The sequence below is a fragment of the Chanodichthys erythropterus genome, chromosome 10 (assembly GCF_024489055.1).
Source record: "Chanodichthys erythropterus isolate Z2021 chromosome 10, ASM2448905v1, whole genome shotgun sequence".
Taxonomy (NCBI): domain Eukaryota; kingdom Metazoa; phylum Chordata; class Actinopteri; order Cypriniformes; family Xenocyprididae; genus Chanodichthys; species Chanodichthys erythropterus.
Genome location: NC_090230.1, coordinates 26,828,350 through 26,850,129, shown reverse-complemented (window position 1 = coordinate 26,850,129; position 21,780 = coordinate 26,828,350). Strand labels below are relative to the sequence as shown.

At 38.9% G+C, this 21,780-nt stretch overlaps 1 protein-coding gene across 32 annotated transcripts in view; it reads right to left on the bottom strand.

Moving 5' to 3' along the window:
• Positions 1-489: 489 nt before the first annotated feature.
• Positions 490-21,780, bottom strand: part of ptprsa (protein tyrosine phosphatase receptor type Sa) — a 210,268-nt gene continuing 188,977 nt past the window's right edge. For all 32 annotated transcript variants that reach the window (XM_067396814.1, XM_067396816.1, XM_067396792.1 and 29 more), the window contains 9 exons: positions 19,376-19,495; positions 17,544-17,698; positions 17,086-17,371; positions 15,162-15,340; positions 14,932-15,058; positions 14,724-14,849; positions 12,336-12,490; positions 4,312-4,447; positions 490-4,196 (listed from right to left, as the gene is read on the bottom strand). In XM_067396814.1, the coding sequence (XP_067252915.1) occupies positions 4,128-4,196; positions 4,312-4,447; positions 12,336-12,490; positions 14,724-14,849; positions 14,932-15,058; positions 15,162-15,340; positions 17,086-17,371; positions 17,544-17,698; positions 19,376-19,495 (1,353 nt within the window). In that variant the 3' untranslated portion in view covers positions 490-4,127. The remainder of the gene's footprint in view (positions 4,197-4,311; positions 4,448-12,335; positions 12,491-14,723; positions 14,850-14,931; positions 15,059-15,161; positions 15,341-17,085; positions 17,372-17,543; positions 17,699-19,375; positions 19,496-21,780) is intronic.

The window sequence follows — 21,780 nt, the reverse complement described above, 5'->3', positions numbered from 1 at the left end:
AATTAAACAAGTGTTTTATCTGTGTTAGCTAGTGGTTTATACACAAATGTGGAAACTTGTAGCCAATCCACGTCAATTACATCCCCAGGTCTTCATGTTGAAATTGCGAGCGGCGGGTGGCAAAATGCATCGAGATGGGATGTTAGATTATGTAGCATGTTGAGCTTATGGATGTGTTTACAATTCAGGTATCAGGCCAGATTGCGAAATAATTGATTGTTCAGTTGAGATGCCATGTGCGATGACAGCTGATTGGTCCTCGTATATGCAATTTCATTTCGCCATCTGCCTTGTCAAACTGAGCTTATGAAATTTTAATGATCCTGTGGAAATATAATGCAAACATGTTGCTAGATGTGAGTGACTTAATATTAACTGAATATTTTCAGATGAAATATGAGGCACACCATCATTTTCAGACAACAGTTCTTTAATACAAAGTCAACATATCTACATACACAGTGGTTTCAAACCAGTTATTGTGTCCATCAGAAGTAACAGTTTGAAAGCGATAGCACTTGGCCTTCGTACAAAGAAAAACTATTTTCACGTTCGAGTTTGGCTTTTTTTTCTTCTTTTTTGTTGGCCATGTTATTAATACGTTCACTTTTGAATATTGGTTCTTCATTATTTGTACGCTAATCGATTCATAAGTTTGGCTCCTGTTGTCAAAGGTCCAACGTCCTTGCATCAGGACAAACAGAACTTCCGAGCACCTCTGCCGATGTAGATTTAGGAGATCAGTCCGACAAGTCCAATCGCACGAGTGTCCTTCGCATTTTCCCTCCCAAGGAAAAGTCTGTTAGAAACGCACAAAACTCCCAACAGTTTAAAAGGCAGCGCTGAAATTTCCAGATTCCAAGTTCTCTCGTACTTCGTCCCTTAACGCAAAATCCTCAGAGTAAAAAAACAAACAAATGAACGAAACATGGCATGCATCTGTAAACTTCTAGAGCTTTGCAATGAACTAATGATTTAAATAAAAGATGGAGCACAGAGGCAGTGGTGAGAGAGGGGCTTGTCTTTACACTAGCGATAATGACGTGAAGCTAATCACCAAACACGCAACCAATTCAAGGCATTTCGCTCTCGCTGTTCATATGGCATTTTATAGGCACTGGGCACACTAGCCCTTCATCATCCGAATCTAACAAAAGAATCACTCAGAATGAGAAAAACACAAAATGATTACTGCTTTAGGCTTGGGATGGGTAAAAAAGTGATTCATTTTGGGGGGAATCTCATGAAACATTTCAATGAGAAATTATATTTTGCTTGGAGAAAGCCAAGTCTTTTTTTGAGACCAGTAAGACCCACTAAGTCTTATTGGAAAAGGACAACCATTGTGATTTCTCTCACCACTGGACTGCAGTGTGTGGAGGCTAAGATAAGAACAAAAAGTGAAGAATTGGGAAAAATAAATGAACAAATGGATCAGGAAAAAACGAGGAATGAAGGAAGAGAGATAAACAGGGCTGTTAGCGTGAGACAAAGCTTCTTTCAAAACTGTGGAAGGTTTCCATTAGCATAAACTTTTTTTGTTGTTGTTGTTTATCTCAGTATTGTTCAAAGACAAAAATCTTGTGGGTCAAATTATACAAATACATATAATATATATTTGTTTATTTACAGGCATTATATTCAGGATCATAGTTGATATCTAACAAACGATCAAACATTCGGTGGCTTGAAAAGTAAAAAAAAAAAGGTGAAATCTTTCACAAAGATGGGTTGTAACAAAATTAGAGTTTTTTTTTGTTTGTTTTTTAGTAAAATTTGGAAAGTATAGATTGTATATTTTTTTGTTCAATTCAATATTTAGTAAACCAGTTCTACATCTCTTATAAAAGTAATACTTCAGTTAATACTCGTACTATTGATGAATAACAATAGGATTGAAATCGTAATCCATCCTTCATTATTGGGCAACAGGAAGTCAAAGTTCTCCCCCGCAATGAATTATGGGAAATCTCTGCATTTCTGAAAATGCATTTCCCAAACTCTTTAAAGAAATCAAACAAAAAACAAAACAATAAAAAGTCATTCATGATTTCATACACGCAATAATTTCACAATTTCATGGTGGTATAAAAACGAGTGCCCACTTCAAAAAAGAAAAAAAGGCTATTCATATGAAGATTTGGATACATCTTTATATTCTGCATTTAAATATATTGTGAGTGTGTATGTATACATTCATGTCCCATTCGTTTATGTATACATGCACACAAACACATCTCACGTAGCATTTCTACAGTGAAAAAATAGAATGTCTTTTAACATAATATGAGCAAAATGAGCATTATTTTTCTTGCTAATTAAAAAAAATGAGTAAAGTATCTTTGTTAAAAAAAAACAAAACACTAAACCAAGAAATAAATCAAAAGTTTGTTAAGTGAGAAGATAATAGTCAAAATAATACAACAGTAATATATTTTTTTCCCCTATGATGTTATAAGAATAAGGCTTTTTGGAAATAAGATTACACACGGCTCCTTTCATTCTCTCACCAATCAGAACACTCCAGGTTCAAGCATTCTCCAGAACAGCCAATCAGCTCTGACCGTGGAGAGGAGACCCCTCCCCCTCACACACATATGCATGAGTGTGTAGAACAGTCCCACCTACAACAACAGATTCACAAGATAGTTGTACCGCAATTTCATGATGCAAATACATGCCCGTTTCTTGCTCTTTGTTAGCCGAAATCCATTGAAGAAAAACGTTCCCAAAAAGAACCAGCAAATAAATGCAAGAAATCCCAAAGTAACCAGGAATGGGTCGTTTTGATGATGTTGATGATAAAATAAATTTGGACATGCGGTTTCATCCTGGGCGACCATTGGGCCATAAGGAAATGGATCGAGAGGTGGGACCAACACTCGTCATCACACTCTCGCACACTTCCATCCGTTAGACTCTTCAAATGTACACGTACAGCATAATGGAGCGAAAGCAGCATGTTTGGTATCAAGAGCAAAACAAAACCAAATAACAAAGTTGTAAGATAAAAAGTCATTTGAAACGATGGCAAAGAATGTTGGTCACCGGGGACGTCAAAGTACCGAAAGCAAGACGTAGCCACGCACCCCCTATCCGGCTCGCCAAATACATGGTGTACGTCAATGGAGAGACTAGTCACGGTAGTAGTCGGCAAAGAAACTCCAGACTTCGGTGGTGGCTCCTCTGGTCCTAATCTCCATTTGACCCAATAGTTCAAGCTCCCACTGGCTCTTAAGATGATGGAGATGGAGCTACATTGGTAAAAACATTTGCTAGCATGTCCTTGAAAGCACTCAAGAAACCGATGCGTTTACGGGATGCGATTAGGATTCAACCATTTCTTTGAATGCCTCAAGACGTGTTTGGCGACTCTTCTCAGCTCCAGTGGTTTCGAGAGGAGGGTTACTTTCTCAAGTGGATGAACGGTTTTCTTCGAAATTGCTTCTAAAGAGGCTCCCAATTTTGTCCGAATGGTAACATGTCACAAGGAGAGACTTGAACCCAAGACGTGAGCAGCAAAAGAAGTCTTTTCCAACTTGTTTGTACCATTCCTCCAACTTCTCTATTGAGTACACTCTTGAAGACGTCAATGATGTCCGCTGCTAGACTGACAGATGTCCGTTTCATTGGAAACACTGCCATTTTAGTAAACAAGGAAGGATTTCAGATGCCAACCAACCAATTAGGTGCTCATCATTTATCGGTGTAGTTTATTTGTTGTATCGCACCAACTTTTCCTTCATTTTCTGTCTTTTTGTAGTATGTTCACAGAGTTAGTTTGGAAAGAAATGATGTTTGTCCTCCACATCAGAACACTTGAGGTAATGTTAGTGGTCCGACACCTACATCATTCCCACCCTCCAGCCTGAGCCAATACGTTTGGTTCCTCCATCATGAGTTTGGGATGTAGAAGTGTTTGGGATCCATTTGCGCTTCTCCAGTGTTGCTGTCCAATTGGGGTTACTCACGACATGTTTTGATTGGTTCCAAAAGACGATTCTTCAAAAAAACCGTATGAATTTTGTATAGTTGTCATCGTTTCATGTTTTCAAGCAAGTTTTTATGGCTCAGGAGGCTGTTGGGGGGAGGGGGATTGTGGGGCAGGGGGGAACAAAAATGGCTTTTTACGTTGCATAGTGATCAAAACTTCCAAGGTACTCCAGAGCCGCCTGATAGCAAAACTGGTACTCGTCCTGTAGAGGGAAACACAAAGACATCAGCATAAACGTTGGCTATTACTTCAAATCGCCAACCGATGAGCTAATAAACAAGACAATCTGCAGTAAAACAGAAGCTCTAGACTCTCACCTCTGTTTGCACCATTGCTGGCCGTTGCGTTCTCAGCATTTTTACCGTTTGGAAGATGTCCACCACACCCTCGTAGCGCATCCTCTCCAGCACGATGCTTAGCGTGATGAAGACCCCAGTCCGTCCCACACCGGCACTGCGTTGAGGAAAACATGTATAGTTTGTTAACATAACTGCTAATATCTTTCTTTGTGAAAAAGTATGTTGTCACATGAGGAATCTTTCCTGCAAAAATCATTTTAACAGTGGAAACATCTAAATGTACTTAAACAAGATGCATTTACTTACAAACATAATTATGTAATATATTTAGATTGGTCCCTATCCTACTAGCAAATTGATTTCTCTTATTTTAAGTGCAAATATACTGTATGTTTGGAATGGAATACAAGCATACTGGTATATTGCATTCATTTGCACATACAACTTAAAAAAAAATTAATATGTGAAATAGTATGCTGTACTGTCACATGACCTCACTAAATTGCATCCACTTTACATCTTTTTGCACTTTTAATCCATTTGTAAACAATTAAATAATAAATAAAATGCATAATAAAAATAAATGCACAAATAATACAAATACACAAATAATAAAAGATAAAAAAATAAATGATATAAAAATTAATTATACATATAATATGAAAAAATTCCACTTTTCAATCCATTAAAAAATACATATAAAATAAAAATATAACAAAATAAATACAATTAAAAGTGAAAAAAAGAAAAAATCTATATATAAAATAGAAGGAAATTAAATACATCAGATTTTGAAATAAATAAATAAATAAATAAATAAATAAAAAGTTGTTTTGGTCTGACCCAATAAATTAAGATTTAAAAAAAAAAAAAAATCATGACATTGAGTCCATTTATTTGCACTGCATTGTGGGATACAGACTCACACACTCTGCACATTATAAATACTGCGTACTACATTATTTCACAAATTCACCCAATAGCCATCTACATAAATAGCAGAACCATAGAATAAATTACAGACGTTTCATTTGAACAAACACACACGCAAACGCACACATGCTAAGCCGGTCTCGCTATGACAGCGCTTGAAATAGGAGGAGTCTTAAGTCTGATTTTTCAAGGCTGCCTTCATAAGCTGCTTTGGCATCGAGCGATTTCACCAAGCCAACAATAATTGATATGACAACGGGCTTATTTTTCCCTTTGCCTCCACTTGGCGAGATTGAAAGTGACAAAATGGCTTGGAAAAGAGGGGAGGGAGGCTGAAAGCGAAGAATGGACAGTTGCAGGTCGACTACGGCACACGACCAATCACAGCGCAGCGTTAGGATGACGTAAGAGTTCTAATGAAAAGCCAGTTTGGACTCTCACGACAGTGACTGTCAGGAAAACAAAACGCATTTGACGGTTCTGTCCGTCCATGTTGCCAAGATCCTACAAAAAGGGGGCAGAAGAATGGAAAAGAAAGAAAGAAGTGGCTCTCTTGGCATCGCATGGCTCTCAGACTTCACCGAAGCACTGGTTAAATAGATAGACTTTCAAATCTGACAGGCGTGAAGGCGCACTGAATGAGAGGATTTACACTTCCATTCAGTGTACGTAATCATGCAATTAATGACAAAACCATGTGGCTCTATTAGATATGAAATCTGGGGGAGAGATGGATGGAGAGGAGAGAAATATGAGAGAAAGGGAGAATAAGGAGAGAAGATTAAAGAAATAGTTCATACGACACTGAAAACTGTCACCCTTGTGTTATCTTTGCCTGGGGAACACAAAAGGTGAAAATTTGAAGAAGAAAAAAACATTTAATAATCAGTTTTCCAGTGGAAACATCCTTCAATCCACTTGACAAACAAAATTGTGTAAGTTATTAATTTTTTTAATTAAGTGTTCATGTATTTTTCTTAAACCATAAGCAATTTTAAGTACAAGTGAAACTACACTGTAAAAATATTTTTTAAAGTTGTAAATAAAATATCTGAGTATGTTTTAAGAAAATACATTTCAGTCTTTCAACTTCAATATTTCATGTTTAATTCCAGATACTTGCAGAAATTTACTAGCAAGAAAGAAAAACTTCATCAAACCAATCAAAATACATTCTTGAAGCCCTAAAGTCTTAATATTTTATGGAATTTTTCTTCTCAAGTAAATAGAACTCATTTTAAGGACGTTTAGATATTTTTACTGGAAAAAACACAGATTTTTGTTTTGTAAAGTAATGCTGTCAAAATCCAAAAAGAACCCAAAACCCTATAAAAACATCCCTTTGATGGAGATGCGGCACCACATGAAACACAAGCTGAAGAGAGAGAGAGAGACACAGTGAGAAAGATGGATGGAAGATAAAAGGACAGTAAAGACAAGAAGTGGCCAGACTCCAGCAGCTCTATAAACACAGACGTGTGTAAATGACGTGAGCGGGAGCTGAAGCAGGTGAGAGCTATTACTGTGTCTGGAACGAGTGAGTGAAACAGCAGTGCTGATGAACGGCAGGATCCACTGATGAGTGAGAGTGAGAGTTAAACCGGCAAACAGAGAGCGTCTGTATAATGTCAGAGCAACGGCAAATCTGAACACACACACACTCACTGACACACACACACACACATGCATGGACCCAAAAACAAACAAACAGCACAGATCAGCAGCAGGAGTCACAATTTATTTCTCACAAGAGTGAGGAGCTGACTGACAAGACGATAGCTGAAGATTTTTTGGATTTTTGCAGTATTTTGGATTTAAACCCAGTGCTAATAGGGAACCTGCAAAGGATTAGTTGTGTTTTTCTAGTTGTTGTGTTTCTCATTAAGAATAATAATGAACCAACCATTGAAGCAATTGCTGCCCCCGCATTGGCGCTAATTTGAAAGCGAAAGTAAATTGCGCACAGGTATTCATAATGGTGTGTGTCTACTGGTGCGGAGTGTTTTCAGTTTTATATTTAAGTGTGAAATTTTGATATTGTTTTAATTTAAGGTGTGACAATAAAACAGTATTGATGATAATCTTGACATTTGAAGCGTCAAATATCGATATCGTGTTAATTTGGGGTGTGACAATATACCGGTATTGGTGATAATCGTGATATTCGAAGCGTGAAATATCGATGTCGTGTTAATTTAGGGTGTGACAATATACCGGTATTGGTGATAATCGTGATATTCGAAGCGTGAAATATCGATATAGGGTTAATTTAGGGTGTGACAATATACCGGTATTGACGACAATCGTGATATTTGAAGCATGAAATATCGGTATTGTGTTAATTTAGGGTGTGACAATATACCGGTATTGGCGATAATCGTGATATTCGAAGCGTGAAATATCGTTGTCGTTAATTTAGGGTGTGACAATATAACGGTATTGGCGATAATTGTGATATTTGAAGCATGAAATATCGGTATCGTGTTAATTTAGGGTGTGACAATATACCGGTATTGGCGATAATCGTGATATTCGAAGCGTGAAATATCGTTGTCGTGTTAATTTAGGGTGTGACAATATACCGGTATTGGCGACAATCGTGATATTCGATGCGCGAAATATCGGTATCGTGTTAATTTAGGGTGTGACAATATACCGGTATTGGTGATAATCGTGATATTTGAAGCATGAAATATCGATGTCGTGTTAATTTAGGGTGTGACAATATACCGGTATTGGTGATAATCGTGATATTCGAAGCGTGAAATATCGATGTCGTGTTAATTTAGGGTGTGACAATATACCGGTATTGACGACAATCGTGATATTTGAAGCGTGAAATATCGATATAGGGTTAATTTAGGGTGTGACAATATACCGGTATTGACGACAATCGTGATATTTGAAGCGTGAAATATCGATATAGGGTTAATTTAGGGTGTGACAATATAACGGTATTGGCGATAATTGTGATATTTGAAGCATGAAATATCGGTATCGTGTTAATTTAGGGTGTGACAATATACCGGTATTGGCGATAATCGTGATATTCGAAGCGTGAAATATGGATGTTGTGTTAATTTAGGGTGTGACAATATACCGGTATTGACGATAATCGTGATATTCGAAGCGTGAAATATCGTTGTTGTGTTAATTTAGGGTGTGACAATATAACGGTATTGGCGATAATTGTGATATTTGAAGCATGAAATATCGGTATCGTGTTAATTTAGGGTGTGACAATATACCGGTATTGGCGATAATCGTGATATTCGAAGCGTGAAATATCGTTGTCGTGTTAATTTAGGGTGTGACAATATAACGGTATTGGCGATAATTGTGATATTTGAAGCATGAAATATCGGTATCGTGTTAATTTAGGGTGTGACAATATACCGGTATTGGCGATAATCGTGATATTCGAAGCGTGAAATATCGTTGTCGTGTTAATTTAGGGTGTGACAATATACCGGTATTGGCGACAATCGTGATATTCGATGCGCGAAATATCGGTATCGTGTTGATTTAGGGTGTGACAATATACCGGTATTGGTGATAATCGTGATATTCGAAGCATGAAATATCGATGTCGTGTTAATTTAGGGTGTGACAATATACCGGTATTGGTGATAATCGTGATATTCGAAGCGTGAAATATCAATGTTGTGTTAATTTAGGGTGTGACAATATACCGGTATTGATGACAATCGTGATATTTGAAGCGTGAAATATCGATATAGGGTTAATTTAGGGTGTGACAATATACCGGTATTGACGACAATCGTGATATTTGAAGCGTGAAATATCGATATAGGGTTAATTTAGGGTGTGACAATATAACGGTATTGGCGATAATTGTGATATTTGAAGCATGAAATATCGGTATCGTGTTAATTTAGGGTGTGACAATATACCGGTATTGGCGATAATCGTGATATTTGAAGCATGAAATATCGATGTCGTGTTAATTTAGGGTGTGACAATATACCGGTATTGGTGATAATCGTGATATTCGAAGCGTGAAATATCGATGTCGTGTTAATTTAGGGTGTGACAATATACCGGTATTGACGACAATCGTGATATTTGAAGCGTGAAATATCGATATAGGGTTAATTTAGGGTGTGACAATATACCGGTATTGACGACAATCGTGATATTTGAAGCGTGAAATATCGATATAGGGTTAATTTAGGGTGTGACAATATAACGGTATTGGCGATAATTGTGATATTTGAAGCATGAAATATCGGTATCGTGTTAATTTAGGGTGTGACAATATACCGGTATTGGCGACAATCGTGATATTCGAAGCATGAAATATCGATGTCGTGTTAATTTAGGGTGTGACAATATACCGGTATTGGTGATAATCGTGATATTCGAAGCGTGAAATATCGATGTCGTGTTAATTTAGGGTGTGACAATATACCGGTATTGACGACAATCGTGATATTTGAAGCGTGAAATATCGATATAGGGTTAATTTAGGGTGTGACAATATACCGGTATTGACGACAATCGTGATATTTGAAGCGTGAAATATCGATGTTGTGTTAACTTAGGGTGTGACAATATACCGTTATTGGGGACAATCGTGATATTCGAAGCGTGAAATATCGATGTTGTGTTAATTTAGGGTGTGACAATATGCCGGTATTGACGACAATCGTGATATTTGAAGCGTGAAATATCAATGTCGTGTTACTTTAGGGTGTGACAATATACCGGTATTGACGATAATCGTGATATTTGAAGCGTGAAATATCTATATAGGGTTAATTTAGGGTGTGACAATATACCGGTATTGACGATAATCGTGATATTCAAAGCGTGAAATATCAATGTCGTGTTACTTTAGGGTGTAGCAATACACCGGTATTGGCGATAATCGTGACATTTGAAGCCTGAAATATCGATATCATGTTAATTTAGGGTGTGACAATATAACGGTATTGGCGATAATCGTGACATTTGAAGCCTGAAATATCGATATCGTGTTAATTTAGGGTGTGACAATACACCGGTATTGGCGACAATCGTGACATTTGAAGTGTGAAATATCCATATCGTGTTAATTCTGCAGATTAACGTTACGCCATTTTACAGAGAGTAAGTTGCGATTATTTTACTAGTCATGGAATGGGAAATGTTAGATTAACCTGTTAACAACAAATGTAATATTAACCCATCATGAATTCTTTTGACAGCCCTATTTCAGTTCATTCATATGGAAGCTCAACTTCTACAGGAATTAATTGAAAACGCTATCTCTGCTCCGCACTGTTATGAATGCCCGTGCAGCCTTGTACAATTTATTTTCGCTTTCAAATTATCGCCAATACAGGGTGCATTTCTCTTTCGAATTAGCATTTTAAATGTCGATTAACTGGTAGGAAAATTTCTTCACCGTCACAACCCTAATATATATATAGATAGATAGAAATAAATAATCAACCTTGTACTTTCTCATACATGAAGTCAAATTTGAAGTTTTCTCTCTCTATACTGCAGTCTTCACTGAACACAAGTGCTGTATAATGCAGTTTAACATGCAGCAGAGCATCAGTCATATCTACAGGAGCAGGAATCAGACTCGGACGGAGGCTCACAGGGACACACCGTGATTTATGTGCGGCTGGACGATGTCTTCTTTAGAAGAGTTACGATTTGCTTGTTAAACGCTGGCCATGGTGAAGGACACTTTAGTTGCTAGTCATATCTGTAATGAGGAACAGCAGCTCATAGCGCCGTAATGGAGTCACATGCATCATTTTTGATGACGGCCAGGGATTCTTTTTTTAATCTTTATGTGCTATTATTGTACCTATGATAAAAGCAGCCGTCCCACGCGAGCATGTGTGCTAGTTTGTGTTTATTTTGAAGAGAGGTTCAGACAAAAACAAGCTTCTAGTGAATGATGTCGGCTGTTCTGACCAACCCGCATTCAGAATTAGAAATATCTGGTTTAAAATGTGAAAAAAAAAAAAAAAAAAAAAAAAATATGAGAATGCACTTTTTTTGGTCATATTAACAGTACTTTTAGAGCTTACTGTATTAAGAAGAGCAGCGTGAACATTCTGCTCAAATGTCTTGTTTGTAACATCACATGCATTTCTCATATCTGTTTTTTTACATAATACAATTAACATCGAGCACACAAGCCGAATGAGACAGATAGTGTCAGATTCACTTTAAATAAATTTGTTTGACATTTATAATCAATGTTTATAATGAATTCCACTGTAATTTATGTATGTTTTATGCTTGTATTTTTCATTCCTATTCTGTTCTGAATAACATTATATTTGTTGTTCAGTGAGGGAAAGTAAAATACATATTTATAGTGATTATAATTTTTGTAAAACTTTCATTTTATTTACCATTATTTCTGAATAATTTTATTAGAAAGATGCAACTTATTTTTTCAGACAATGTATATATATATATTTTATTTCTGTATCATTATATCGTTTTTTTTAATTTAAATTTTAGTTAAAGTTTTAGTAATTTTGTTTTGTGTTTTTTATACATTTTTAAAAATATGTATTTTTTTTAAATCATTTTTTATTTCAGGTTTACTTTTAGTTATTTTAGTATATGAAATTAATTTAAATAGAAATGATAACTGTTGCTTTGGCGAGGTTTATATATTTTTATTTTATTTCAGTTTATATTATTTTGAGTAAAGTATTTTTTATGGTTTTAGTTTTTTAGTTTAGTTACTATAAAAATATTCATATTATATATATATATACACACACACACACATATACACACACACACATTATAGGACGATAACTAGTTATAAAAATTGTTCTAACTGTAAAACAAATATAACAATAACAGAGAAATAAGATTGTTGGAATCCCATCCAGAATGATTTTTTTCCAGCTGATGAACAAAAAAAACATTGACAGCCAATCAGAATCCGTCTGCTCGAGCATTCAAATCGACAGACGACAAAACATGCTTATAATAAACAGAACCATATAGGGCTTTGGTGTTGATGCTAATATAGATGGTAATATCTTATCATTCTTGGTGTGAAAAGGTCTTCAAAGCTTTGATTTTATAGGATGTTAAACCATGTTTGCATGTGTTCTCACCTGCAGTGGACAGAAATGGGCCCGTCCTGGCCAAACTGCTCCTTAGTTTTATGCACCTGGCCAATAAAGTCAATGAATCCCTCTCCTGATTTGGGTACGCCTTGCTCCGGCCAATCAGTGAACTGGAACTGCCGTACGGTCCTGGACTGGCCGTCCTGTGAGCGAGAGAACAAACAAACAGTTACATAAATGTTGAGTCCCATCCGTTCCTTTTACTCCGACAATCCCGAATCAGTCAATCGTTGGCTTCATCCAGACGGACGCTGACAGGCACAACAGATACGGGAGAAACTACGGCAAACATCTACTCTCCGATCTGAGCCAACTCCACACCCTTCTGCCTTTTGTTGTCCTTTCTTTGGCTGGAATAACTCTCAGTTAAGGGAAATCGATGGTGCGTCTGCCGTGACGAGTGTCGTCTCGTGGAGACGCTGCTAAATGGAGTGATCCGGGCGGGTGATCGATGGTGCGACTCGAGGTTTGGAGAAACCCTGCAGCTCCGGCACTGACGGATGAGAGGAGAGCAAAGACACCCGGCGACGGATGAGGCCTGTTTCGCAGAGCGAGAGAAAGCAAGCAATCGAAGGGAAGCTCAGGCAGAACGAGGCACAATTAAATCGTGCAGAAGGGGCTGGAAATATTCACTCATCCCTGCAGAGAGAGTCTATAAGCGAGGCTGACGGATCAAACCGGCCGAGTCCAAACTTAATCACAGCCTAACTTCAGGCTTTTTGGATCACGCATGCATTACGGAGCAGACAAAAGCTTGTCCATTTCCTCTACATTTCTATTTCCTAGGCTGGGCGCTTTTTTTTGATTTTCATGAATCAGTTCAAACTACAGGTTTCAATTAATACAGTGAATTCTTCCTTGCATTCATTAAAACATCCGCCAGTTATCAAACATGCATCGATTATTTTTTAACTCGATACAAAATCATGGTTCTTCTAATTGATCTCTATGCTTTCTTCCAGAACAAATACATAAACATGAACAAATATACTGAATAATGTCCACATTATCTCCTCATGACCCCCTTCTGATCAACTGAAACAAGCAGTTTGTTTTTGTTGCAAAACATGAAGGGTGAAAGAAAACGAGGCAGAAAAGAGCCCGAACCGAATTGAGCGTGCACAACCCACAGGCCGAGCCATGTGTGTCCAATCGTGTGATTAAATACGTGACTTGTTCGCTGCCAAAGTGAGCCCCGCATCCTCCCATCATGCCTCAGTCCAGGCCCCGCCTCCACCAGTCCGCTCTGATTAAAGTTCTCATTGATTTGGCGGGCCTCGCTCTGCAGTCTGATTACTGGAGAGTCTGTCTGGATGATTCAATCACAATTAAAGTGCTTGGCTAGAGTGAGCGACGCTCGGGATGCTCATTTCGTCTCGGGCCTGTCCGCTCGCGTTTGCACGTACGGTGACAGTCAGAGTGTTTGGCTTTAACGGTTTGCTGGAAAGGCACTCGACTGATGAGGGCTCGAGCGCTTCTGCTAACGGTCGCTCAGCTGATAGGATATTCAACCATTTCTAGAGGAAGACCTACTGCTGAGACTCGTGGGAAGCACAATTATAAGATGGCTAACCACATTTTGGCTATCTACAGACGAAAATTTCCTTAAAAAACATCTGTATAATCGGCAGTAATGTGTTTCCAAAAGCAAGGGAAAATTAGGAGGGTCACTTTCAAAAATACCATGGTATCATCATGTTTTTACCACATGATTTATATTACATTATAATATAATATGATACCATATTTTAATATTATATACAAAATCAATATTAATTCATACATAATACAAATATCAATAAAATTATAATAAAAATTGAAATATAAAAAGACTTTTGTATATATAATTGTGCAATTTTATATATTTAATAAAAGTGTAATTAATATTATTATAAAATGTATATTAAAACATGCACCAGTTCCAAAATCAATAAAAATGCAACAATTATTTTTAACTATACATAAAACACCACAGATTTACCATGTTTTTACCACATGATTTGAATATAGTAATATTTAGTACCACAAAATCAATGTACCATGTTATTTAGATGATTTCAAACATGGTACCATGGTAATACTGTGTTTTTTTAGACATGCACCATGTTAAAACGATAATATTATTGGAATTATGTGTAAATATTTCCTTTACAAAAATACAGAGTATTACCATCTGATATCATTACTGTCATCACTATGGTATTCTGACATATACCATGGTACTGAAATTCATATACTGTGGCTTTTATATGGTAAATGTCCAAAATACCATGCTAGCACCATTTGTAGTATGGATACCATAACATTTACTAAAAAAAAAAAAAAAAAAAAATTGAGAAAAATTCAGACATTTTTGTGGTATTTTTCAGGACTCACCCGGGCATCCGTCACTTTAAACTCTCTGAGGATGTACTGTGGCATGTTGTACTCTGCCATGGGATCCACCACAAAGTACTGATATCTAGCCGAACGCTCTGCCGGCCAGTACTGGTGACACTTTTCCTGCAAAAACAAATCAAAGCGCAATTAAATTACATCATCCAGAAGCTGAAAGCTGTTGGTCTTGAAGAAGAGCAGCACTCACTCGTCCCATCTCTCTCAGTTTGGTCAGCATCACCACAATGGTGGAGTTGTTCTCCCACAACATCCTCCAGAAGTCCTCGGTGGTCTCGGCTAATGGGCCCTGTGTGGCTATATACGCCTTCTGTTGTCTACAGGAACGGGAAAGTCAATTAAATGCAACAGAAATGTGCTCAAATTGGCAAAATGAATGACTTCAGGTTGCTTCGTGGCTGAAGGTCGCTGTCTGCATACCTGTATCCATCGATAAAGCTGGCGTTGATATAGTCGGACCCTTCCAGCCCTCTGATTGGCTGAAGGCACACTCGAGTGGTCTCGTACGGCATGATGTTGACCAGGCGGTTTTTAAATTTGTTGCATGGCAGATTGGCACTTATGAATCTGGACGTGTGGGCTTTGGAGTTCGCTAAACGCTGTGGGAAAAGAAAAACACAAACATGATAACTAAATTGAGCTTACTTCCAACGAGGTTACGGATATTTAGGCTTGAAGGACACAACTAGCTGCATGGGAGTCTCAGACAGTCGTTTAACTTTTTATTTTTGGTGTAATGGCTCTATTTTTTCCTTTCCACCTGTTCTCTGTTCTTCTCAGACTGTTTATAAACAGGCGAGACTGGGTGACCCAGTTTACATGGGGTTGCAGGAACCTGTCAGCGCTCATTGCTGTTATAATTATCAAAAACCCAATTTATCGTCCATCGGGTGGTACGTAACCCTGCTCCGAAAAACTGGAAAGTCACACAAAACTTTGCCGACAATCACCGAAATGGGTCACTGTCATTTTTAGGATGCTGCTTCGTATTGATACTGTGACAGAACACTACCGTTTTGTATGCACACATACACCTCGTACTCTCATGTCATGATCCAAATTAGAGCTTGTAACCATCAATTAACATCAACCAAGCCACAGTACCCGTGATTCTTCTTCGTTTCTAGGTCAGTTGTCTGGAAGGATTGTCTCCTTTTAACTGGACGAGCCTGGCACATCTAGAAACTGTGCCTCGCTCTCGCTCGCTCTCTCTCCTATGTTCTGCCAGGTAATGCCTTTGCCCCGTTATAAATCCATTCAGTTCCTGCTCCAGGCCTAGTCTTTCTCTCTTTCTTTCAGTAGCGGCCACTGGCTGTTTGTCTTTCCTTTGAGTCTTTGAGTAGCTTTCAAAGAGGGACCTGGAAGGGCATGAGGCATTCCGGTGGGAAGCGGCAGCCATGAACTGAGCTTTTGAAATAATAAGCACACACACTTTAGCTGGCTGGTTTAGTGGGCCGGGTTGATTTTATGGCTAGTAAGGCATACCACTACCCAATTATCTCGCTACACTGATGCTACTTTATATTTTTGTTCATTTATGAGAGGAACTGATTCTAACCAATTTGAGAACCAATTCAGACCTTTTCCTAGGTAGTCTGGAAACCCTTTTAAAAGAACCGACTCATTCATTAACAAACTGGACATTGTTAGTTGTGATTTACCTTTCAGAAAACAGAGGGCTTTGTTACTGAAACGTTACGTGATTTTCGAAATAGCAATGGTACAACCTTGTTACTGAGACGCGTTGCTCAACTAATTGCTTTGTTACCTCACTAATGCTAGTCCCCAACAGTGCTCCCTGAGCTGGTGAGCATTACTTTGTTCCAGGCTAAAGAAATAGACTCAGAATGAGGGACAAAGCCTGGAAAGAGCAAAAAAAAAAAAAAAAAAAAAAACTGGGAAGAAGTAAAAGCTTTTCAAGGTCTCAGAGGCCAGAAACCTGCAGGACTGTTCAAGTTGCCAAATGGAATCCACAATCCCTGTCTGCTCATTAGTGAACGCATCGCTTCTCCTCAACATCCTCTTAGTCGGGTGTTAATTACCCTTCCCAGAATCCCTCTTTGGCTGCTATCAACTAGGCGACATCTTTAAGTCGTTTTTGTTACAACTAGAGCTAGATTTTCACATCTCCATCAATGGTAACAAAAGATGCTCCCGAGAGAGGCGGATTGTTATTAACTTTCCTATGTGGCACATTCGATTATCTTGCACCCTCCAGATCAACACCTTCCAGACCATCTCGTCTGATGAGATGTAATTAGAGGTGAGAGCTACTTTTGCGTGGCTAGTTGCGCACAATAAGACTTTATCTTTGGTGTTCCTAATTGCAATGCCTTCTGGTTACCTTAAACTCCAGTTCCATGCCGCTGACGTGCTCTCCGGTCTCCACCTGTGCCAGCTTCTGGATGTAGGAGAAGAGGCTTCGTGCCGCCACCTCCGTGTTCCCACAGGCGACGGCCTCCAGAAGGGCATCGTGGATGAAGCTGTACTGGTCTTCCGTCTGCACCATGTAGTTCCTCTGGGAGCGCATGAGGGTCACATGACCATAGATGTCTACAGTCTTCTCATGCTTGATGCGTTCTAGCATAGCGTCGATCACGATGAAGCAGCCCGTGCGGCCCACACCAGCACTGAAAACACATGTTGTACAAGTCAGGGATGAGGGAAAGTTGCATGCAAGTTTGGTTTTCTTTGCTAAGGACCACGGGGGAAATCAACTGCAACTGTTTGAACAACTAGACTTGTTCTAGACCAAAAGTTTTTGGATTCAGGAGCCTTGAGAAGTAGGAACAGGGTTCAGACCTGCAGTGGGCAATGATGGGACCGGCATCTGGTGGATTGCAGGTTTTCACCCTCCTGAGGAAGGCCAGGAATGGAGTGGGATACTCGGGAACGCCGTGGTCCGGCCAGGCGGTGAACTGGAACTGTCGAACCTCTCGCTTTTCACTAGAACCATTCTGAAACAAGAGCAATTACCTTTATGTTAAGTTGCATGAATTCACAGGAACGAATCCTATTGCGATACATTAGTCCTAGTTCTAGCAATGGATGATTTAATTGCGTTAGCATAGTCAAGCACCTTTCAGCTATGACAAGTCATGCTACGTCAACATGAGACAATGATACACATGTGTTCTGGCATCTCCTTGTGTCACCAAAATGTCTTCTACATTGTATTTCAATGCAAACAAGCGAGCCAGGAACATATCTGCCGCAGAGGAGATTTCAGTAAGAAGAGGGACAGACATCAGTGTCCTGCTAGTTCTAACTGCAAGCATTTGTTTCTCATCCTGGACGTCTTTAAAGGGAGGTTTTGCATTTCAATGTCGCTGCTGTTCCAACAGAGGCTCCCTTTGAATAAATGAATAAATAAACGATGTAATTAAGAGCAAACTGGCCCAGTTTTGCCGGATACTTTTTTTCTCTGGCTGTCTTCTGCGGGCTGTGTTTCTCTGCAGTGGATGGGCTTGTGCAGGATTGTTTTTAAGAATTCATGACTCTGGGTTGACTGTGTGTGCGACTGCAGGATATGCGCACACATAAATACACCTCGGTGTTCTAGCGAGTATGTGTGTGTGTGTGTGTGTAAGGGTTGTAAGCAAACTCTGACTATTCAGCCTTGCAATGCAATACAACAAACTGTGGTGCAAAAAAACACGTCGTCTGTATTCAAGATGTCCCTTTAGTAAAGACACTGTGATATGACTAAATAAGCCATTATGTCTAATCTAAACTGTCCAAGAAGACAATTTAATTGCTTATTCATAGCTTAGGAGATCTCTGGAGATCTCTTCTGAAACTAGTGGAATACTGGGGTTTTCATTTCTGGGACAAATCTGAGAAGATCCAATTACTGTCCGTGCTGTCTAGGAGAATCAATTGAGATATTGAAGAGATCTCATTTCTCTTTCCTGTGGGTTTAAAATGAAAGCTTAATCCCGTAACCATGAGCGCACTCTTCATGCGCTGTACGACAGTCTTTCTTTAATCAATGCTTCGGCTTGTGTCTTATGGGCGCCCTTCAACTACAGTAAAAGCTCAATCCATTTTAATTCACGTTACCGTCTGACCGTGCAACTCACTGACCCCTCTCTATTTCTCTTCCTCGCTCCCAACCACTTCATGTTTACTTGACCGCTGCGCTGTCTGGGATGCCAATTTTGCATGGAGCCGTTTTGCTCTGGCCACTTAGCTAAGTGCCTCTCTTTGGCAGGCGTAACATTAAAAGATGATGGATGTGGAACAAGGAGATTATAAAAACATGTGCGTGTGTTGGTGTATACAGTTGAGATTAGAACCCGGGGAGGGTTTCGGGAAAAAATGTCTCATCCGCCTCAACCATTTGCAATCAACCCGGTTGCGTACATCTGTTGGGGCCGAAAGCAAAACTGTGTGATGCATCCGCCTTGTGTAGACCAGCTCAAAGACACCTCCCTGGAAGTCTCTAAGAATCCTGAAGAACTTGATTAGCTTTAATTAGCGCTGGAGCTAAACTCTGTAGGACACTGGCCCTCTAGGAGTAGGATTAGGCACGCCTGCCGTAGACAGCGCTTGGATCGAATCTAAGGCTGTTTTCTTTGATATGAGAGCATGCTAGGTGGCACTATTACACGGGTAGACACAAAAAGTCTTACCTTGTGTAGAGAGAAGGTGCGCACGCAGAAGGTGGCGAGTTCGATGGTGTCCAAGAGCGTCACTTGAATCATACCGTAGGTCTCCGTCCCTCTACTCGGCCAATATTGGTCGCACTTTATCTGTGGAGGGTGAGGGAATGTTAGCATACCTGATGTCTTTCAAGTTGGTTTGGCTGCCTTTGTTGGAGGTCACTGACTCGGATTTACCCAGACATTTCTATGCAAATACCTCCCAAATTTCAGTGTGCTGAGGCATTACGTTGCTATTGAACTTAACCTCACTGAGATCCTGCTCCTTTTTTATTTTTTTGGTCAAATAATCATATGGGAGCCAACTAAAGCCTTTTGCAATGACACCAAATTACTTCTGATTCTTGAAATGAGAAGACCCATAATAGTAGCCGTACAGATTCATGGGGGTTCACACCTGAAATCACAAACCCTTCTTGTCTGCCCATGTCAGATCAGTTACCCTCGAATAATGTTTTCCTTCCTGCCTCTGACACCTGGCACATTGACAGACCCTTGGCCCGCCACAGCCCAAATAAAGATTCACTCAATATGGAGCATGGCAAGCAGTCGGGCCGCCCCCGTGCCCTGATACGATGTGACAGCCCGCTTCTTCAAAAATGTGCAGGTTTAATGCGTTCTTTGCGCTTATGCTGCAGATTGAACGGCTCACTCTGATCGCATCTGACAGAGCTCTAATACGCCATGTGACGCCCGCTAAGATGGTGAGAGAGAGCAAGGGGGTGTCCTGAGATACTGACTGAGTTTGCTGAGCCTGACAGTCTAGGGTGTGACAGAATCGTCTTCAATGAACTTCTGGACGTCACGGCTGAGGAAGTCTTCAAGATGAGGGCTTCTTAACTTCCTCTCTTTCTCTCTCTCTCTCTCTCTCTCTCTCTCCATTTTTTGTGGTAAATGAGCTGAACTGCCTCCTGATAGAGCCGAGAGATGATTCCCAGGTTGTTATCGGAGAGCCCCTTTTTTTATTTCCCTTCATTTTTCTTCATCCTTTTTTGCTCATTCATTCAACCGGCAATGGCATTTCAACTGGAATAATGTCAATTTGTTCAGTATGAAGCTCTGTCTTTTTAACAAGGATTTAAGGCCTATTATATTTTTAGGGACTATTAGCTCTCTTCCACAACCTAGTGAGCTGCCTAGCTAGACGGTATTTTTAGGCATCACAAGCACACTCCGTATGCAAAGGTTGTTTCAAAATGTGAGATTTGGCAAAACTGTAATGTGTTAGTGTTGTCAAGAAACTGGAATTTCCAACTTCGATATGATACCCTGAAAATTATCGTTATTCGATACCATGGGGAAAACTGCCATACAGGTAATTTATTATCTCATAATATTTTGATAATTTTGGTAATTTTGTTGTAATAGCTTTTACACACAGCACAGGGAGGCTTTATTTGAATCGTTGAACTATATTTACAAAAAAAGACAAACAGTCAGTAATAAAATATGAACAAATAAAATGCAAACAATAGCATAAATAAATACAACAGAATAAAGAGACATTAAATAAACAGCTTTACGTTTCTCAGGTGGGTCTAACAGTATATTCAGGTCATAAAAACTACAGACATTAAATTAGCAAATGTAAAATAACATTGCAATGCATTTCATTGTAAAAATTAAATATAGATTAATAATTACAATTAAAGTTACAAAAGTTATTCAGTCAGAAGCAGCGAGTGACAGACAGCAGCAAGAATATTAGGCTGCTGTCACTTTAAGAATTTATGCACAGATCCAATATACTTTTACACAACATGTGTTTTCTCTCAGCTATTTACATTCCAAAACTGACTGTATTTACCTGAATACTCAGCAAGATGGGAATTTTGACATAATTTTGAATGTATTTGACTGTTTAAGCTCAATAAGCCGCAAAAAATAACTCATTTTGGTACTTGCACGCTGTTTGAGGAGGTTTTATGAAAGCACTACCTATATAGATTAGCAGTGCGCACGCTTTTGGTGTGAACATGAAACTTGCAGGAATGACTAAAATTATGTGCAATACAAGCACTATTCAACCGAAGCGAATGAGACGAGTGAGTGAGAAGAGGAGGGTTTGTGTGAATTCGCCGTTGACAGAAAAGGAGTATTGGAACCATTTCAGATAATTCAGTATTAATACATATCAAAATCAACTATGCTGCATATATATGCTTAGTGGAGAATGAGTAGCATTTTATTTTGTGCTGTCTATGTATACTGTTCCAAATCAGTCCATTCTAAGGCTCCATTTTGGTGAGTTTGCTGCCTAGTAGGGAGCAATACAGCTAGCTAGTTTTTGAACAGAGCTAATAAGAGCAAATTATTTTTGACTTTTGATGTCAGGAGAATGATATTTACTACAATTCTGAAACAATCCTGTATTA